General features: G+C 56.1%; 1 protein-coding gene across 4 annotated transcripts in view; it reads left to right on the top strand.

Moving 5' to 3' along the window:
* Nucleotides 1-18154, top strand: part of LOC110500336 (cyclin-dependent kinase 17) — a 106203-nt gene that overhangs the window by 52167 nt on the left and 35882 nt on the right. For 3 of the 4 annotated variants that reach the window (XR_016489652.1, XM_090213228.1, XM_090213230.1), the window contains exon 2: nt 15907-16055. Coding sequence is in view for 3 of the 4 variants with exons in the window: in XM_090213228.1 (XP_090069354.1) it covers nt 15929-16055 (127 nt within the window). In the remaining variant the exon portion in view is untranslated. Of the gene's footprint in view, nt 1-15906; nt 16062-18154 lie in introns of all 4 variants that reach the window. The other variant, XM_090213229.1, reaches the window with a different exon arrangement.

Raw genomic sequence — 18154 nt, forward strand, 5'->3', positions numbered from 1 at the left:
TTACTGTACCCTCCTCTCCCCAGACCTTACCGACTCTCCCCAGACCTTACTGACTCTCCCCAGACCTTACTGACTCTCCCCAGACCTTACTGACTCTCCCCAGACCTTACTGACTGTCCCCTCCTCTCCCCAGACCTTACTGACTCCCCAGACCTTACTGACTCTCCCCAGACCTTACTGACTCTCCCCAGACCTTACTGACTCTCTCCTCCCCCAGACCTTACTACCTCTCCCCAGACCTTACTGACTGTCCCCTCCTCTCCCCAGACCTTACTGACTGTCCCCTCCTCTCCCCAGACCTTACTGACTGTCCCCTTCTCTCCCCAGACCTTACTGACTCTCCCCAGACCTTACTGACTCTCCCCAGACCTTACTGACTCTCCCCAGACCTTACTGACTGTCCTCTCTCTCCCCAGACCTTTCTGACTGTACCCTCCTCTCCCCAGACCTTACTGACTGTCCCCTCCTCTCCCCAGACCTTACTGACTGTCCCCTCCTCTCCCCAGACCTTACTGACTCTCCCCAGACCTTACTGACTCTCCCCAGACCTTACTGACTCTCCCCAGACCTTACTGACTCTCCCCAGACCTTACTGACTCTCCCCAGACCTTACTGACTCTCCCCAGACCATACTGACTCTCCCCAGAACTTACTGACTCTCCCCAGACCTTACTGACTGTCCCCTCTCTCCCCAGACCTTTCTTACTGTACCCTCCTCTCCCCAGACCTTACCGACTCTCCCCAGACCTTACTGACTCTCCCCAGACCTTACTGACTCTCCCCAGACCTTACTGACTCTCCCCAGACCTTACTGACTCTCCCCTCCTCTCCCCAGATCTTACTGACTCTCCCCAGACCTTACTGATTCTCCCCAGACCTTACTGACTCTCCCCAGACCTTACTGACTGTCCCCTCCTCTCCCCAGACCTTACTGACTCTCCCCAGACCTTACTGACTCTCCCCAGACCTTACTGACTCTCTCCTCCCCCAGACCTTACTACCTCTCCCCAGACCTTACTGACTGTCCCCTCCTCTCCCCAGACCTTACTGACTGTCCCCTTCTCTCCCCAGACCTTACTGACTCTCCCCAGACCTTACTGACTCTCCCCAGACCTTACTGACTCTCCCCAGACCTTACTGACTCTCCCCAGACCTTACTGACTGTCCCCTCTCTCCCCAGACCTTTCTGACTGTCCCCTCCTCTCCCCAGACCTTACTGACTGTCCCCTCCTCTCCCCAGACCTTACTGACTGTCCCCTCCTCTCCCCAGACCTTACTGACTCTCCCCAGACCTTACTGACTCTCCCCAGACCTTACTGACTCTCCCCAGACCTTACTGACTCTCCCCAGACCTTACTGACTCTCCCCAGACCTTACTGACTCTCCCCTCTCCCCAGACCTTACTAACTCTCCCCAGACCTTACTAACTCTCCCCAGACCTTACTGACTGTCCCCTCTCTCCCCAGACCTTTCTGACTGTACCCTCCTCTCCCAAGACCTTACTGACTGTCCCCTCCTCTCCCCAGACCTTACTGACTCTCCCCAGACCTTACTGACTCTCCCCAGACCTTACTGACTCTCCCCAGACCTTACTGACACTCCCCAGACCTTACTGACTCTCCCCAGACCTTACTGACTCACCTTACTGACTCTCCCCTCTCCCCAGACCTTACTAACTCTCCCCAGACCTTACTGACTCTCCCCTCCTCTCCCCAGACCTTACTGACTCTCCCCAGACCTTACTGACTCTCCCCAGACCTTACTGACTCTCCCCAGACCTTACTGACTCTCCCCAGACCTTACTGACTCTCCCCAGACCTTACTGACTCTCCCCAGACCTTACTGACTCTCCCCAGACCTTACTGACTCTCCCCTCCTCTCCCCAGACCTTACTGACTCTCCCCAGACCTTACTGACTCTCCCCAGACCATACTGACTCTCCCCAGAACGTACTGACTCTCCCCAGACCTTACTGACTGTCCCCTCTCTCCCCAGACCTTTCTTACTGTACCCTCCTCTCCCCAGACCTTACTGACTCTCCCCAGACCTTACTGACTCTCCCCAGACCATACTGACTCTCCCCAGACCTTACTGACTCTCCCCAGACCTTACTGACTCTCCCCAGACCTTACTGACTCTCCCCAGACCTTACTGACTGTCCCCTCTCTCCCCAGACCTTTCTTACTGTACCCTCCTCTCCCCAGACCTTACTGACTGTCCCCTCCTCTCCCCAGACCTTACTGACTCTCCCATCCTCTCCCCAGACCTTACTGACTCTCCCCAGACCTTACTGACTCTCCCCAGACCTTACTGACTCTCCCCAGACCTTACTGACTCTCCCCAGACCTTACTGACTCTCCCCAGAACTTACTGACTCTCCCCAGACCTTACTGACTGTCCCCTCTCTCCCCAGACCTTACTGACTGTCCCCTCTCTCCCCAGACCTTTCTTACTGTACCCTCCTCTCCCCAGACCTTACCGACTCTCCCCAGACCTTACTGACTCTCCCCAGACCTTACTGACTCTCCCCAGACCTTACTGACTCTCCCCAGACCTTACTGACTGTCCCCTCCTCTCCCCAGACCTTACTGACTCTCCCCAGACCTTACTGACTCTCCCCAGACCTTACTGACTCTCCCCAGACCTTACTGACTCTCTCCTCCCCCAGACCTTACTACCTCTCCCCAGACCTTACTGACTGTCCCCTCCTCTCCCCAGACCTTACTGACTGTCCCCTCCTCTCCCCAGACCTTACTGACTGTCCCCTTCTCTCCCCAGACCTTACTGACTCTCCCCAGACCTTACTGACTCTCCCCAGACCTTACTGACTCTCCCCAGACCTTACTGACTGTCCTCTCTCTCCCCAGACCTTTCTGACTGTACCCTCCTCTCCCCAGACCTTACTGACTGTCCCCTCCTCTCCCCAGACCTTACTGACTGTCCCCTCCTCTCCCCAGACCTTACTGACTCTCCCCAGACCTTACTGACTCTCCCCAGACCTTACTGACTCTCCCCAGACCTTACTGACTCTCCCCAGACCTTACTGACTCTCCCCAGACCTTACTGACTCTCCCCAGACCTTACTAACTCTCCCCAGACCTTACTAACTCTCCCCAGACCTTAATGACTCTCCCCTCCTCTCCCCAGACCTTCCTGACTCTCCCCAGACCTTACTGACTCTCCCCAGACCTTACTGACTCTCCCCAGACCTTACTGACTGTCCCCTCTCTCCCCAGACCTTTCTGACTGTACCCTCCTCTCCCCAGACCTTTCTGACTGTACCCTCCTCTCCCCAGACCTTACTGACTGTCCCCTCCTCTCCCCAGACCTTACTGACTCTCCCCAGACCTTACTGACTCTCCCCAGACCTTACTGACTCTCCCCAGACCTTACTGACTCTCCCCAGACCTTACTGACACTCCCCAGACCTTACTGACTCTCCCCAGACCTTACTGACTCACCTTACTGACTCTCCCCTCTCCCCAGACCTTACTAACTCTCCCCAGACCTTACTGACTCTCCCCTCCTCTCCCCAGACCTTACTGACTCTCCCCAGACCTTACTGACTCTCCCCAGACCTTACTGACTCTCCCCAGACCTTACTGACTCTCCCCAGACCTTACTGACTCTCCCCAGACCTTACTGACTCTCCCCAGACCTTACTGACTCTCCCCTCCTCTCCCCAGACCTTACTGACTGTCCCCTCCTCTCCCCAGACCTTACTGACTCTCCCCTCTCCCCAGACCTTACTAACTCTCCCCAGACCTTACTGACTGTCCCCTCCTCTCCCCAGATCTTACTGACTGTCCCCTCCTCTCCCCAGACCTTACTGACTCTCCCCAGACCTTACTGACTCTCCCCAGACCTTACTGACTCTCCCCAGACCTTACTGACTCTCCCCAGACCTTACTGACTCTCCCCTCCTCTCCCCAGACCATACTGACTCTCCCCTCCTCTCCCCAGACCATACTGACTCTCCCCTCCTCTCCCCAGACCTTACTGACTCTCCCCAGACCTGACTGACTCTCCCCAGACCTTACTGACTCTCCCCAGACCTTACTGACTCTTCCCAGACCTTACTGACTCTCCCCTCCTCTCCCCAGACCATACTGACTCTCCCCTCCTCTCCCCAGACCTTACTGACTCTCCCCAGACCTTACTGACTCTCCCCAGACCTTACTGACTCTCCCCAGACCTTACCGACTCTCCCCAGACCTTTCTGACTGTCCCCTCCTCTCCTCTCCCCAGACCTTACTGACTCTCCCCAGATCTTACTGACTCTCCCCAGACCTTACTGACTCTCCCAGACCTTACTGACTCTCCCCAGACCTTACTGACTCTCCCCAGACCTTACTGACTCTCCCCAGACCTTCCAGACCTTACTGACTCTCCCCAGACCTTACTGACTCTCCCCAGACCTTACTGACTCTCCCCAGACCTTACTGACTCTCCCCAGACCTTACTCTCCCCAGACCTTACTGACTCTCCCCTCCTCTCCCCAGACCTTACTGACTCTCCCCAGACCTTACTGACTCTCCCCAGACCTTACTGACTCTCCCCAGACCTTACTGACTCTCCCCAGACCTTACTGACTCTCCCCAGACCTTACTGACTCTCCCCAGACCTTACTGACTCTCCCCAGACCTTACTGACTCTCCCCAGACCTTACTGACTCTCCCAGACCTTACTGACTCTCCCCTCCTCTCCCCAGACCATACTGACTCTCCCCTCCTCTCCCCAGACCTTACTGACTGTCCCCTCCTCTCCCCAGACCTCACTGACTCTCCCCTCCTCTCCCCAGACCTTACTGACCCTCCCCAGACCTTACTGAATGTCCCCTCCTCTCCCCAGACCTTACTGACTGTCCCCTTCTCTCCCCAGACCTTACTGACTCTCCCCAGACCTTACTGACTCTCCCCAGACCTTACTGACTCTCCCCAGACCTTACTGACTCTCCCCAGACCTTACTGACTCTCCCCAGACCTTACTGACTGTCCCCTCCTCTCCCCAGACCTTACTGACTGTCCCCTCCTCTCCCCAGACCTTACTGACTGTCCCCTCCTCTCCCCAGACCTTACTGACTCTCCCCAGACCTTACTGACTCTCCCCTCTCCCCAGACCTTAATAACTCTCCCCAGACCTTACTGACTCTCCCCTCCTCTCCCCAGATCTTACTGACTGTCCCCTCCTCTCCCCAGACCTTACTGACTCTCCCCAGACCTTACTGACTCTCCCCAGACCTTACTGACTCTCCCCAGACCTTACTGACTCTCCCCAGACCTTACTGACTCTCCCCAGACCTTACTGACTCTCCCCAGACCATACTGACTCTCCCCTCCTCTCCCCAGACCTTACTGACTCTCCCCTCCTCTCCCCAGACCTTACTGACTGTCCCCTTCTCTCCCCAGACCTTACTGACTCTCCCCAGACCTTACTGACTCTCCCCTCCTCTCCCCAGACCATACTGACTCTCCCCTCCTCTCCCCAGACCTTACTGACTCTCCCCAGACCTTACTGACTCTCCCCAGACCTTACTGACTCTCCCCAGACCTTACTGACTCTCCCCTCCTCTCCCCAGACCATACTGACTCTCCCCTCCTCTCCCCAGACCTTACTGACTCTCCCCAGACCTTACTGACTCTCCCCAGACCTTACTGACTCTCCCCAGACCTTACTGACTGTCCCCTCCTCTCCTCTCCCCAGACCTTACTGACTCTCCCCTCCTCTCCCCAGATCTTACTGACTCTCCCCAGACCTTACTGACTCTCCCCAGACCTTACTGACTCTCCCCAGACCTTACTGACTCTCCCCAGACCTTACTGACTCTCCCCAGACCTTACTGACTCTCCCCAGACCTTCCAGACCTTACTGACTCTCCCCAGACCTTACTGACTCTCCCCAGACCTTACTGACTCTCCCCAGACCTTACTGACTCTCCCCAGACCTTACTCTCCCCAGACCTTACTGACTCTCCCCAGACCTTACTCTCCCCAGACCTTACTGACTCTCCCCTCCTCTCCCCAGACCTTACTGACTCTCCCCAGACCTTACTCTCCCCAGACCTTACTGACTCTCCCCAGACCTTACTCTCCCCAGACCTTACTGACTCTCCCCAGACCTTACTCTCCCCAGACCTTACTGACTCTCCCCAGACCTTACTGACTCTCCCTAGACCTTACTGACTCTCCCCAGACCTTACTGACTCTCCCCAGACCTTACTGACTCTCCCCAGACCTTACTGACTCTCCCCAGACCTTACTGACTCTCCCCAGACCTTACTGACTCTCCCCAGACCTTACTGACTCTCCCCAGACCTTACTGACTCTCCCCAGACCTTACTGACTCTCCCCAGACCTTACTGACTCTCCCCTCCTCTCCCCAGACCATACTGACTCTCCCCTCCTCTCCCCAGACCATACTGACTCTCCCCTCCTCTCCCCAGACCTTACTGACTGTCCCCTCCTCTCCCCAGACCTCACTGACTCTCCCCTCCTCTCCCCAGACCTTACTGACACTCCCCAGACCTTACTGACTGTCCCCTTCTCTCCCCAGACCTTACTGACTGTCCCCTTCTCTCCCCAGACCTTACTGACTGTCCCCTCCTCTCCCCAGACCTTACTGACTGTCCCCTCCTCTCCCCAGACCTTACTGACTCTCCCCTCTCCCCAGACCTTACTAACTCTCCCCAGACCTTACTGACTCTCCCCTCCTCTCCCCAGATCTTACTGACTGTCCCCTCCTCTCCCCAGACCTTACTGACTCTCCCCAGACCTTACTGACTCTCCCCAGACCTTACTGACTCTCCCCAGACCTTACTGACTCTCCCTAGACCTTACTGACTCTCCCCAGACCTTACTGACTCTCCCCAGACCTTACTGACTCTCCCCAGACCTTACTGACTCTCCCCAGACCTTACTGACTCTCCCCAGACCTTACTGACTCTTCCCAGACCTTACTGACTCTCCCCTCCTCTCCCCAGACCATACTGACTCTCCCCTCCTCTCCCCAGACCTTACTGACTCTCCCCTCCTCTCCCCAGATCTTACTGACTCTCCCCAGACCTTACTGACTCTCCCCAGACCTTACTGACTCTCCCCAGACCTTACTGACTCTCCCCAGACCTTACTGACTCTCCCCAGACCTTCCAGACCTTACTGACTCTCCCCAGACCTTACTGACTCTCCCCAGACCTTACTGACTCTCCCCAGACCTTACTGACTCTCCCCAGACCTTACTCTCCCCAGACCTTACTGACTCTCCCCAGACCTTACTCTCCCCAGACCTTACTGACTCTCCCCTCCTCTCCCCAGACCTTACTGACTCTCCCCAGACCTTACTGACTCTCCCCAGACCTTACTGACTCTCCCCAGACCTTACTGACTCTCCCCAGACCTTACTGACTCTCCCCAGACCTTACTGACTCTCCCCAGACCTTACTGACTCTCCCCTCCTCTCCCCAGACCATACTAACTCTCCCCTCCTCTCCCCAGACCTTACTAACACTCCCCAGACCTTACTGACTGTCCCCTTCTCTCCCCAGACCTTACTGACTGTCCCCTTCTCTCCCCAGACCTTACTGACTCTCCCCAGACCTTACTGACTCTCCCCAGACCTTACTGACTGTCCCCTCCTCTCCCCAGACCTTACTGACTGTCCCCTCCTCTCCCCAGACCTTACTGACTCTCCCCAGACCTTACTGACTCTCCCCTCTCCCCAGACCTTACTAACTCTCCCCAGACCTTACTGACTCTCCCCTCCTCTCCCCAGATCTTACTGACTGTCCCCTCCTCTCCCCAGACCTTACTGACTCTCCCCAGACTTTACTGACTCTCCCCAGACCTTACTGACTCTCCCCAGACCTTACTGACTCTCCCCAGACCTTACTGACTCTCCCCAGACCTTACTGACTCTCCCCAGACCATACTGACTCTCCCCTCCTCTCCCCAGACCTTACTGACTGTCCCCTCCTCTCCCCAGACCATACTGACTCTCCCCTCCTCTCCCCAGACCTTACTGACTGTCCCCTCCTCTCCCCAGACCTTACTGACTCTCCCCAGACCTTACTGACTCTCCCCTCCTCTCCCCAGACCATACTGACTCTCCCCTCCTCTCCCCAGACCTTACTGACTCTCCCCAGACCTTACTGACTCTCCCCAGACCTTACCGACTCTCCCCAGACCTTACTGACTGTCCCCTCCTCTCCTCTCCCCAGACCTTACTGACTCTCCCCAGACCTTACTGACTGTCCCCTCCTCTCCTCTCCCCAGACCTTACTGACTGTCCCCTCCTCTCCTCTCCCCAGACCTTACTGACTCTCCCCAGACCTTACTGACTGTCCCCTCCTCTCCTCTCCCCAGACCTTACTGACTGTCCCCTCCTCTCCTCTCCCCAGACCTTACTGGCTCTCCCCTCCTCTCCTCTCCCCAGACCTTACTGACTCTCCCCAGACCTTACTGACTCTCCCCAGACCTTACTGACTCTCCCCAGACCTTACTGACTCTCCCCTCCTCTCCCCAGACCTTACTGACTCTCCTCTCCTCTCCCCAGACCATACTGACTCTCCTCTCCCCAGACCTTACTGACTGTCCCCTCCTCTCCTCAGACCTCACTGACTCTCCTCTCCTCTCCCCAGACCTTACTGACTCTCCCCAGACCTTACTGACTCTCCCCAGACCTTACTGACTGTCCCCTCCTCTCCTCTCCCCAGACTTTACTGACTCTCCCCAGACCTTACTGACTGTCCCCTCCTCTCCTCTCCCCAGACCTTACTGACTGTCCCCTCCTCTCCTCTCCCCAGACCTTACTGACTGTCCCCTCCTCTCCTCTCCCCAGACCTTACTGACTCTCCCCAGACCTTACCGACTCTCCCCAGACCTTACTGACTGTCCTCTCCTCTCCCCAGACCTTACTGACTCTCCCCAGACCTTACTGACTGTCCCCTCCTCTCCTCTCCCCAGACCTTACTGGCTCTCCCCTCCTCTCCTCTCCCCAGACCTTACTGACTCTCCCCAGACCTTACTGACTCTCCCCAGACCTTACTGACTCTCCCCAGACCTTACTGACTCTCCCCAGACCTTACTGACTCTCCCCAGACCTTACTGACTCTCCCCTCCTCTCCCCAGACCTTACTGACTCTCCCCTCCTCTCCCCAGACCATACTGACTCTCCCCTCCTCTCCCCAGACCATACTGACTCTCCTCTCCCCAGACCTTACTGACTCTCCCCTCCTCTCCCCAGACCTTACTGACTCTCCCCAGACCTTACTGACTCTCCCCAGACCTTACTGACTCTCCCCAGACCTTACTGACTGTCCCCTCCTCTCCTCTCCCCAGACCTTACTGACTCTCCCCTCCTCTCCCCAGATCTTACTGACTCTCCCCAGACCTTACTGACTCTCCCCAGACCTTACTGACTCTCCCCAGACCTTACTGACTCTCCCCAGACCTTACTGACTCTCCCCAGACCTTACTGACTCTCCCCAGACCTTACTCTCCCCAGACCTTACTGACTCTCCCCAGACCTTACTCTCCCCAGACCTTACTGACTCTCCCCTCCTCTCCCCAGACCTTACTGACTCTCCCCAGACCTTACTCTCCCCAGACCTTACTGACTCTCCCCAGACCTTACTCTCCCCAGACCTTACTGACTCTCCCCAGACCTTACTGACTCTCCCCAGACCTTACTGACTCTCCCTAGACCTTACTGACTCTCCCCAGACCTTACTGACTCTCCCCAGACCTTACTGACTCTCCCCAGACCTTACTGACTCTCCCCAGACCTTACTGACTCTCCCCAGACCTTACTGACTCTCCCCAGACCTTACTGACTCTCCCCTCCTCTCCCCAGACCATACTGACTCTCCCCTCCTCTCCCCAGACCATACTGACTCTCCCCTCCTCTCCCCAGACCTTACTGACTGTCCCCTCCTCTCCCCAGACCTCACTGACTCTCCCCTCCTCTCCCCAGACCTTACTGACACTCCCCAGACCTTACTGACTGTCCCCTTCTCTCCCCAGACCTTACTGACTGTCCCCTTCTCTCCCCAGACCTTACTGACTCTCCCCAGACCTTACTGACTGTCCCCTCCTCTCCCCAGACCTTACTGACTGTCCCCTCCTCTCCCCAGACCTTACTGACTCTCCCCAGACCTTACTGACTCTCCCCTCTCCCCAGACCTTACTAACTCTCCCCAGACCTTACTGACTCTCCCCTCCTCTCCCCAGATCTTACTGACTGTCCCCTCCTCTCCCCAGACCTTACTGACTCTCCCCAGACCTTACTGACTCTCCCCAGACCTTACTGACTCTCCCCAGACCTTACTGACTCTCCCTAGACCTTACTGACTCTCCCCAGACCTTACTGACTCTCCCCAGACCTTACTGACTCTCCCCAGACCTTACTGACTCTCCCCAGACCTTACTGACTCTCCCCAGACCTTACTGACTCTCCCCAGACCTTACTGACTCTTCCCAGACCTTACTGACTCTCCCCTCCTCTCCCCAGACCATACTGACTCTCCCCTCCTCTCCCCAGACCTTACTGACTCTCCCCAGACCTTACTGACTGTCCCCTCCTCTCCTCTCCCCAGACCTTACTGACTCTCCCCTCCTCTCCCCAGATCTTACTGACTCTCCCCAGACCTTACTGACTCTCCCCAGACCTTACTGACTCTCCCCAGACCTTACTGACTCTCCCCAGACCTTCCAGATCTTACTGACTCTCCCCAGACCTTACTGACTCTCCCCAGACCTTACTGACTCTCCCCAGACCTTACTGACTCTCCCCAGACCTTACTCTCCCCAGACCTTACTGACTCTCCCCAGACCTTACTCTCCCCAGACCTTACTGACTCTCCCCTCCTCTCCCCAGACCTTACTGACTCTCCCCAGACCTTACTGACTCTCCCCAGACCTTACTGACTCTCCCCAGACCTTACTGACTCTCCCCAGACCTTACTGACTCTCCCCAGACCTTACTGACTCTCCCCAGACCTTACTGACTCTCCCCAGACCTTACTGACTCTCCCCTCCTCTCCCCAGACCATACTGACTCTCCCCTCCTCTCCCCAGACCTTACTAACACTCCCCAGACCTTACTGACTGTCCCCTTCTCTCCCCAGACCTTACTGACTGTCCCCTTCTCTCCCCAGACCTTACTGACTCTCCCCAGACCTTACTGACTCTCCCCAGACCTTACTGACTGTCCCCTCCTCTCCCCAGACCTTACTGACTGTCCCCTCCTCTCCCCAGACCTTACTGACTCTCCCCAGACCTTACTGACTCTCCCCTCTCCCCAGACCTTACTAACTCTCCCCAGACCTTACTGACTCTCCCCTCCTCTCCCCAGATCTTACTGACTGTCCCCTCCTCTCCCCAGACCTTACTGACTCTCCCCAGACCTTACTGACTCTCCCCAGATCTTACTGACTCTCCCCAGACCTTACTGACTCTCCCCAGACCTTACTGACTCTCCCCAGACCTTACTGACTCTCCCCAGACCTTACTGACTCTCCCCAGACCATACTGACTCTCCCCTCCTCTCCCCAGACCTTACTGACTGTCCCCTCCTCTCCCCAGACCATACTGACTCTCCCCTCCTCTCCCCAGACCTTACTGACTGTCCCCTCCTCTCCCCAGACCTTACTGACTCTCCCCAGACCTTACTGACTCTCCCCTCCTCTCCCCAGACCATACTGACTCTCCCCTCCTCTCCCCAGACCTTACTGACTCTCCCCAGACCTTACTGACTCTCCCCAGACCTTACCGACTCTCCCCAGACCTTACTGACTGTCCCCTCCTCTCCTCTCCCCAGACCTTACTGACTCTCCCCAGACCTTACTGACTGTCCCCTCCTCTCCTCTCCCCAGACCTTACTGACTGTCCCCTCCTCTCCTCTCCCCAGACCTTACTGACTCTCCCCAGACCTTACTGACTGTCCCCTCCTCTCCTCTCCCCAGACCTTACTGACTGTCCCCTCCTCTCCTCTCCCCAGACCTTACTGGCTCTCCCCTCCTCTCCTCTCCCCAGACCTTACTGACTCTCCCCAGACCTTACTGACTCTCCCCAGACCTTACTGACTCTCCCCAGACCTTACTGACTCTCCCCAGACCTTACTGACTCTCCCCTCCTCTCCCCAGACCTTACTGACTCTCCCCTCCTCTCCCCAGACCATACTGACTCTCCTCTCCCCAGACCTTACTGACTGTCCCCTCCTCTCCTCAGACCTCACTGACTCTCCTCTCCTCTCCCCAGACCTTACTGACTCTCCCCAGACCTTACTGACTCTCCCCAGACCTTACTGACTGTCCCCTCCTCTCCTCTCCCCAGACTTTACTGACTCTCCCCAGACCTTACTGACTGTCCCCTCCTCTCCTCTCCCCAGACCTTACTGACTGTCCCCTCCTCTCCTCTCCCCAGACCTTACTGACTGTCCCCTCCTCTCCTCTCCCCAGACCTTACTGACTGTCCCCTCCTCTCCTCTCCCCAGACCTTACTGACTCTCCCCAGACCTTACCGACTCTCCCCAGACCTTACTGACTGTCCTCTCCTCTCCCCAGACCTTACTGACTCTCCCCAGACCTTACTGACTGTCCCCTCCTCTCCTCTCCCCAGACCTTACTGGCTCTCCCCTCCTCTCCTCTCCCCAGACCTTACTGACTCTCCCCAGACCTTACTGACTCTCCCCAGACCTTACTGACTCTCCCCAGACCTTACTGACTCTCCCCAGACCTTACTGACTCTCCCCAGACCTTACTGACTCTCCCCAGACCTTACTGACTCTCCCCTCCTCTCCCCAGACCTTACTGACTCTCCCCTCCTCTCCCCAGACCATACTGACTCTCCCCTCCTCTCCCCAGACCATACTGACTCTCCTCTCCCCAGACCTTACTGACTGTCCCCTCCTCTCCCCAGACCTCCCTGACTCTCCCCTCCCCAGACCTTACTGACTCTCCCCAGACCTTACTGACTGTCCCCTCCTCTCCTCTCCCCAGACCTTACTGACTGTCCCCTCCTCTCCTCTCCCCAGACCTTACTGACTGTCCCCTCCTCTCCTCTCCCCAGAACTTACTGACTGTCCCCTCCTCTCCTCTCCCCAGAACTTACTAACTGTCCCCTCCTCTCCCCAGACCTCCCTGACTCTCCCCTCCCCAGACCTTACTGACTCTCCCCAGACCTTACTGACTGTCCCCTCCTCTCCTCTCCCCAGACCTTACTGACTGTCCCCTCCTCTCCTCTCCCCAGACCTTACTGACTGTCCCCTCCTCTCCTCTCCCCAGAACTTACTGACTGTCCCCTCCTCTCCTCTCCCCAGACCTTACTGACTGTCCCCTCCTCTCCTCTCCCCAGACCTTACTGGCTCTCCCCTCCTCTCCTCTCCCCAGACCTTACTGACTCTCCCCAGACCTTACTGACTCTCCCCAGACCTTACTGACTCTCCCCAGACCTTACTGACTCTCCCCAGACCTTACTGACTCTCCCCTCCTCTCCCCAGACCTTACTGACTCTCCCCTCCTCTCCCCAGACCATACTGACTCTCCTCTCCCCAGACCTTACTGACTGTCCCCTCCTCTCCTCAGACCTCACTGACTCTCCTCTCCTCTCCCCAGACCTTACTGACTCTCCCCAGACCTTACTGACTCTCCCCAGACCTTACTGACTGTCCCCTCCTCTCCTCTCCCCAGACTTTACTGACTCTCCCCAGACCTTACTGACTGTCCCCTCCTCTCCTCTCCCCAGACCTTACTGACTGTCCCCTCCTCTCCTCTCCCCAGACCTTACTGACTGTCCCCTCCTCTCCTCTCCTCTCCCCAGACCTTACTGACTGTCCCCTCCTCTCCTCTCCCCAGACCTTACTGACTCTCCCCAGACCTTACCGACTCTCCCCAGACCTTACTGACTGTCCTCTCCTCTCCCCAGACCTTACTGACTCTCCCCAGACCTTACTGACTGTCCCCTCCTCTCCTCTCCCCAGACCTTACTGGCTCTCCCCTCCTCTCCTCTCCCCAGACCTTACTGACTCTCCCCAGACCTTACTGACTCTCCCCAGACCTTACTGACTCTCCCCAGACCTTACTGACTCTCCCCAGACCTTACTGACTCTCCCCAGACCTTACTGACTCTCCCCAGACCTTACTGACTCTCCCCTCCTCTCCCCAGACCTTACTGACTCTCCCCTCCTCTCCCCAGACCATACTGACTCTCCCCTCCTCTCCCCAGACCATACTGACTCTCCTCTCCCCAGACCTTACTGACTGTCCCCTCCTCTCCTCTCCCCAGACCTTACTGACTGTCCCCTCCTCTCCTCTCCCCAGAACTTACTGACTGTCCCCTCCTCTCCTCTCCCCAGACCTTACTGACTGTCCCCTCCTCTCCTCTCCCCAGACCTTACTGGCTCTCCCCTCCTCTCCTCTCCCCAGACCTTACTGACTCTCCCCAGACCTTACTGACTCTCCCCAGACCTTACTGACTCTCCCCAGACCTTACTGACTCTCCCCAGACCTTACTGACTCTCCCCTCCTCTCCCCAGACCTTACTGACTCTCCCCTCCTCTCCCCAGACCATACTGACTCTCCTCTCCCCAGACCTTACTGACTGTCCCCTCCTCTCCTCAGACCTCACTGACTCTCCTCTCCTCTCCCCAGACCTTACTGACTCTCCCCAGACCTTACTGACTCTCCCCAGACCTTACTGACTGTCCCCTCCTCTCCTCTCCCCAGACTTTACTGACTCTCCCCAGACCTTACTGACTGTCCCCTCCTCTCCTCTCCCCAGACCTTACTGACTGTCCCCTCCTCTCCTCTCCCCAGACCTTACTGACTGTCCCCTCCTCTCCTCTCCTCTCCCCAGACCTTACTGACTGTCCCCTCCTCTCCTCTCCCCAGACCTTACTGACTCTCCCCAGACCTTACCGACTCTCCCCAGACCTTACTGACTGTCCTCTCCTCTCCCCAGACCTTACTGACTCTCCCCAGACCTTACTGACTGTCCCCTCCTCTCCTCTCCCCAGACCTTACTGGCTCTCCCCTCCTCTCCTCTCCCCAGACCTTACTGACTCTCCCCAGACCTTACTGACTCTCCCCAGACCTTACTGACTCTCCCCAGACCTTACTGACTCTCCCCAGACCTTACTGACTCTCCCCAGACCTTACTGACTCTCCCCAGACCTTACTGACTCTCCCCTCCTCTCCCCAGACCTTACTGACTCTCCCCTCCTCTCCCCAGACCATACTGACTCTCCCCTCCTCTCCCCAGACCATACTGACTCTCCTCTCCCCAGACCTTACTGACTGTCCCCTCCTCTCCCCAGACCTCCCTGACTCTCCCCTCCCCAGACCTTACTGACTCTCCCCAGACCTTACTGACTGTCCCCTCCTCTCCTCTCCCCAGACCTTACTGACTGTCCCCTCCTCTCCTCTCCCCAGACCTTACTGACTGTCCCGTCCTCTCCTCTCCCCAGAACTTACTGACTGTCCCCTCCTCTCCTCTCCCCAGAACTTACTGACTGTCCCCTCCTCTCCTCTCCCCAGAACTTACTAACTGTCCCCTCCTCTCCTCTCCCCAGAACTTACTGACTGTCCCCTCCTCTCCCCAGACCTCCCTGACTCTCCCCTCCCCAGACCTTACTGACTCTCCCCAGACCTTACTGACTGTCCCCTCCTCTCCTCTCCCCAGACCTTACTGACTGTCCCCTCCTCTCCTCTCCCCAGACCTTACTGACTGTCCCCTCCTCTCCTCTCCCCAGAACTTACTGACTGTCCCCTCCTCTCCTCTCCCCAGAACTTACTGACTGTCCCCTCCTCTCCTCTCCCCAGAACTTACTAACTGTCCCCTCCTCTCCTCTCCCCAGAACTTACTGACTGTCCCCTCCTCTCCCCAGACCTTACTGACTGTCCCCTTCTCTCCCCAGACCTCCCCTGCCAGAGAGCACCATGGAGAAGATGAAGCGGTTTAGGAGGAGGCTGTCCCAGACTCTGAGAGGGAGTCAGACCATCGATGAGTCTCTGTCTGAACTGGCTGAACAGAAGACTATAGAGGAGAACGGCATCAAGGACAGCGGTGAGGGTGCGTGTGTGTGTGGGGGGGGGCACGGGGGTTGGTGTGTGTTGGGGGGGGGGCACGGGGGTGTGTGTGTGGGGGGGGGGGGGGCACGGGGGTGTGTGTGTGGGGGGGGGGGCACGGGGGTGTGTGTGTGTAGGGGGGCACGGGGGTGTGTGTGGGGGGGGGGCACGGGGGTGTGTGTGTGTGGGGCTGTATGTAGCCTGCGAGGCATAAAAACAAAAATAATTAACCAGCTATGTCACACTATCTCTCAGCTGGTATTAAGCCTTCCAGGGATAGTCTGGTGTTGTCGTTGGCTGCCGTGGCGTTGCTATGGTGCTGGCTTGTCAGGGTCTCGAACGTTCTAGAGTTTCCATGACATTGCCACAGTGACTTAGAGGACTCTGAAAGCAGCTGTTCATCTTGAAACACATTTCTCTCCTCGTTCTGTCTCTCTCTCTCTCTCTTTCATCACCAGGCTTTATCAGTGTTTTTCCCAGCTCCCCTCTCCTCTCTTTTCTTCAACAGCTATTCTCTCCTTTTAACCAGCTCCCCTCTCCTTCCCTCTCCTTCCCTCTCTACTTCTCTCCTTTTAACCAGCTCCCCTCTCCTTCCCTCTCCTTCCCTCTCCTTCCCTCTCTTCTTCTCTCCTTTTAACCTCCTTCCCTCTCTCTCTTCTCTCCTTTTAACCAGCTCCCCTCCTTCCCTCTCTTCTTCTCTCCTTTTAACCAGCTCCCCCCTTCTTCTCTCCTTTTAACCAGCTCCCCCCTCCTTCCCTCTCTTCTTCTCTCCTTTTAACCTCCTTCCCTCTCTTCTTCTCTCCTTTTAACCTCCTTCCCTCTCCTTCCCTCTCTTCTTCTCTCCTTTTAACCTCCTTCCCTCTCCTTCCCTCTCTTCTTCTCTCCTTTTAACCTCCTTCCCTCTCCTTCCCTCTCTTCTCTCCTTTTAACCTCCTTCCCTCTCCTTCCCTCTCTTCTCTCCTTTTAACCTCCTTCCCTCTCCTTCCCTCTCTTCTTCTCTCCTTTTAACCTCCTTCCCTCTCCTTCCATCTCTTCTTCTCTCATTTTAACCTCCTTCCCTCTCCTTCCCTCTCTAACCAGCTCCCCTCTCCTTCCCTCTCTTATTCTCTCCTTTTAACCAGCTCCCCTCTCCTTCCCTCTCTTCTTCTCTCCTTTTAACCAGCTCCCCTCTCCTTCCCTCTCTTCAGAGCCTAGTGTTTAGAGCATTGGTCTAGTAACTGAAAGGTTGCTAGATTGAATCCCCGAGCTGACAAGATAAAAATCTGTCATTTTGCCCCTGAACAAGGCAGTTAACCCACTGTTCCCCAGTAGGCCGTAATTGAAAATAAGAATTTGTTCTTAACTGACTTGCCTAGTTAAATAAAAGGTAACATTTAAAAAAATCACTCGATCAGCTCATCCATGTTTTTTTAAATCGCTTTTAAACTCCAAATCTGCCCTGACTGTTCCCTGCTCCTGAATAGGGACAGATTAGGTGTGTGTGTGTGTGTGTGTGGTGTGATATTAAAGGTGTGTGTGTGTGTGTGTGTGTGTAGGAGGAGGATTTACGTGTGTGTTCTTCTGCAGAGGGGATTGTGTTGCGGCAGACTGCTGTGTGTTTGCCAGTATAAATCCAGGAGACAGAATGGTCAGATGAATAGAGATGGTGTGATGGGGATGAGTCCTAATACCCTTAATATGATCTATATAACACAACACTGCAGTAGTAGTGGAATAAGAGTGTGTGTGTGTGTGTGTGTGCGTGTGTGTTATCCAGTAACGATGTAGGAAGGAGTGTGTTAGGTCATCTGTTGTTTTGAGAGACGTTCTGTTTTCTCTCTGATGTTCTTCTTTGATCTTAATCCCGTTAGTTTTCTCTCCATCTTTCTCTTGGTATTGATGTCCACACACAAGGCCTAATAATCCCTCTTTGATTTACACCTAACAGTGTTTCCCCTAAGAGGTTTTTTTCCAGCAGGACTTTATTTTAGTGGCAGCCACGTTTTAGCAGCAGGGGTTTGAGGCAGTGCATATAGAGGATTACAGTTTCTGACAATATGCCTCGTTTTAGGCCTTGGGTTTTCCCTGGTCAGGTTACTTGGTTGGGGAAGAACGCCT

This window comes from Oncorhynchus mykiss, chromosome 2 (assembly GCF_057628025.1).
Source record: "Oncorhynchus mykiss isolate SJ-2025 chromosome 2, ASM5762802v1, whole genome shotgun sequence".
In the NCBI taxonomy this organism is placed as follows: domain Eukaryota; kingdom Metazoa; phylum Chordata; class Actinopteri; order Salmoniformes; family Salmonidae; genus Oncorhynchus; species Oncorhynchus mykiss.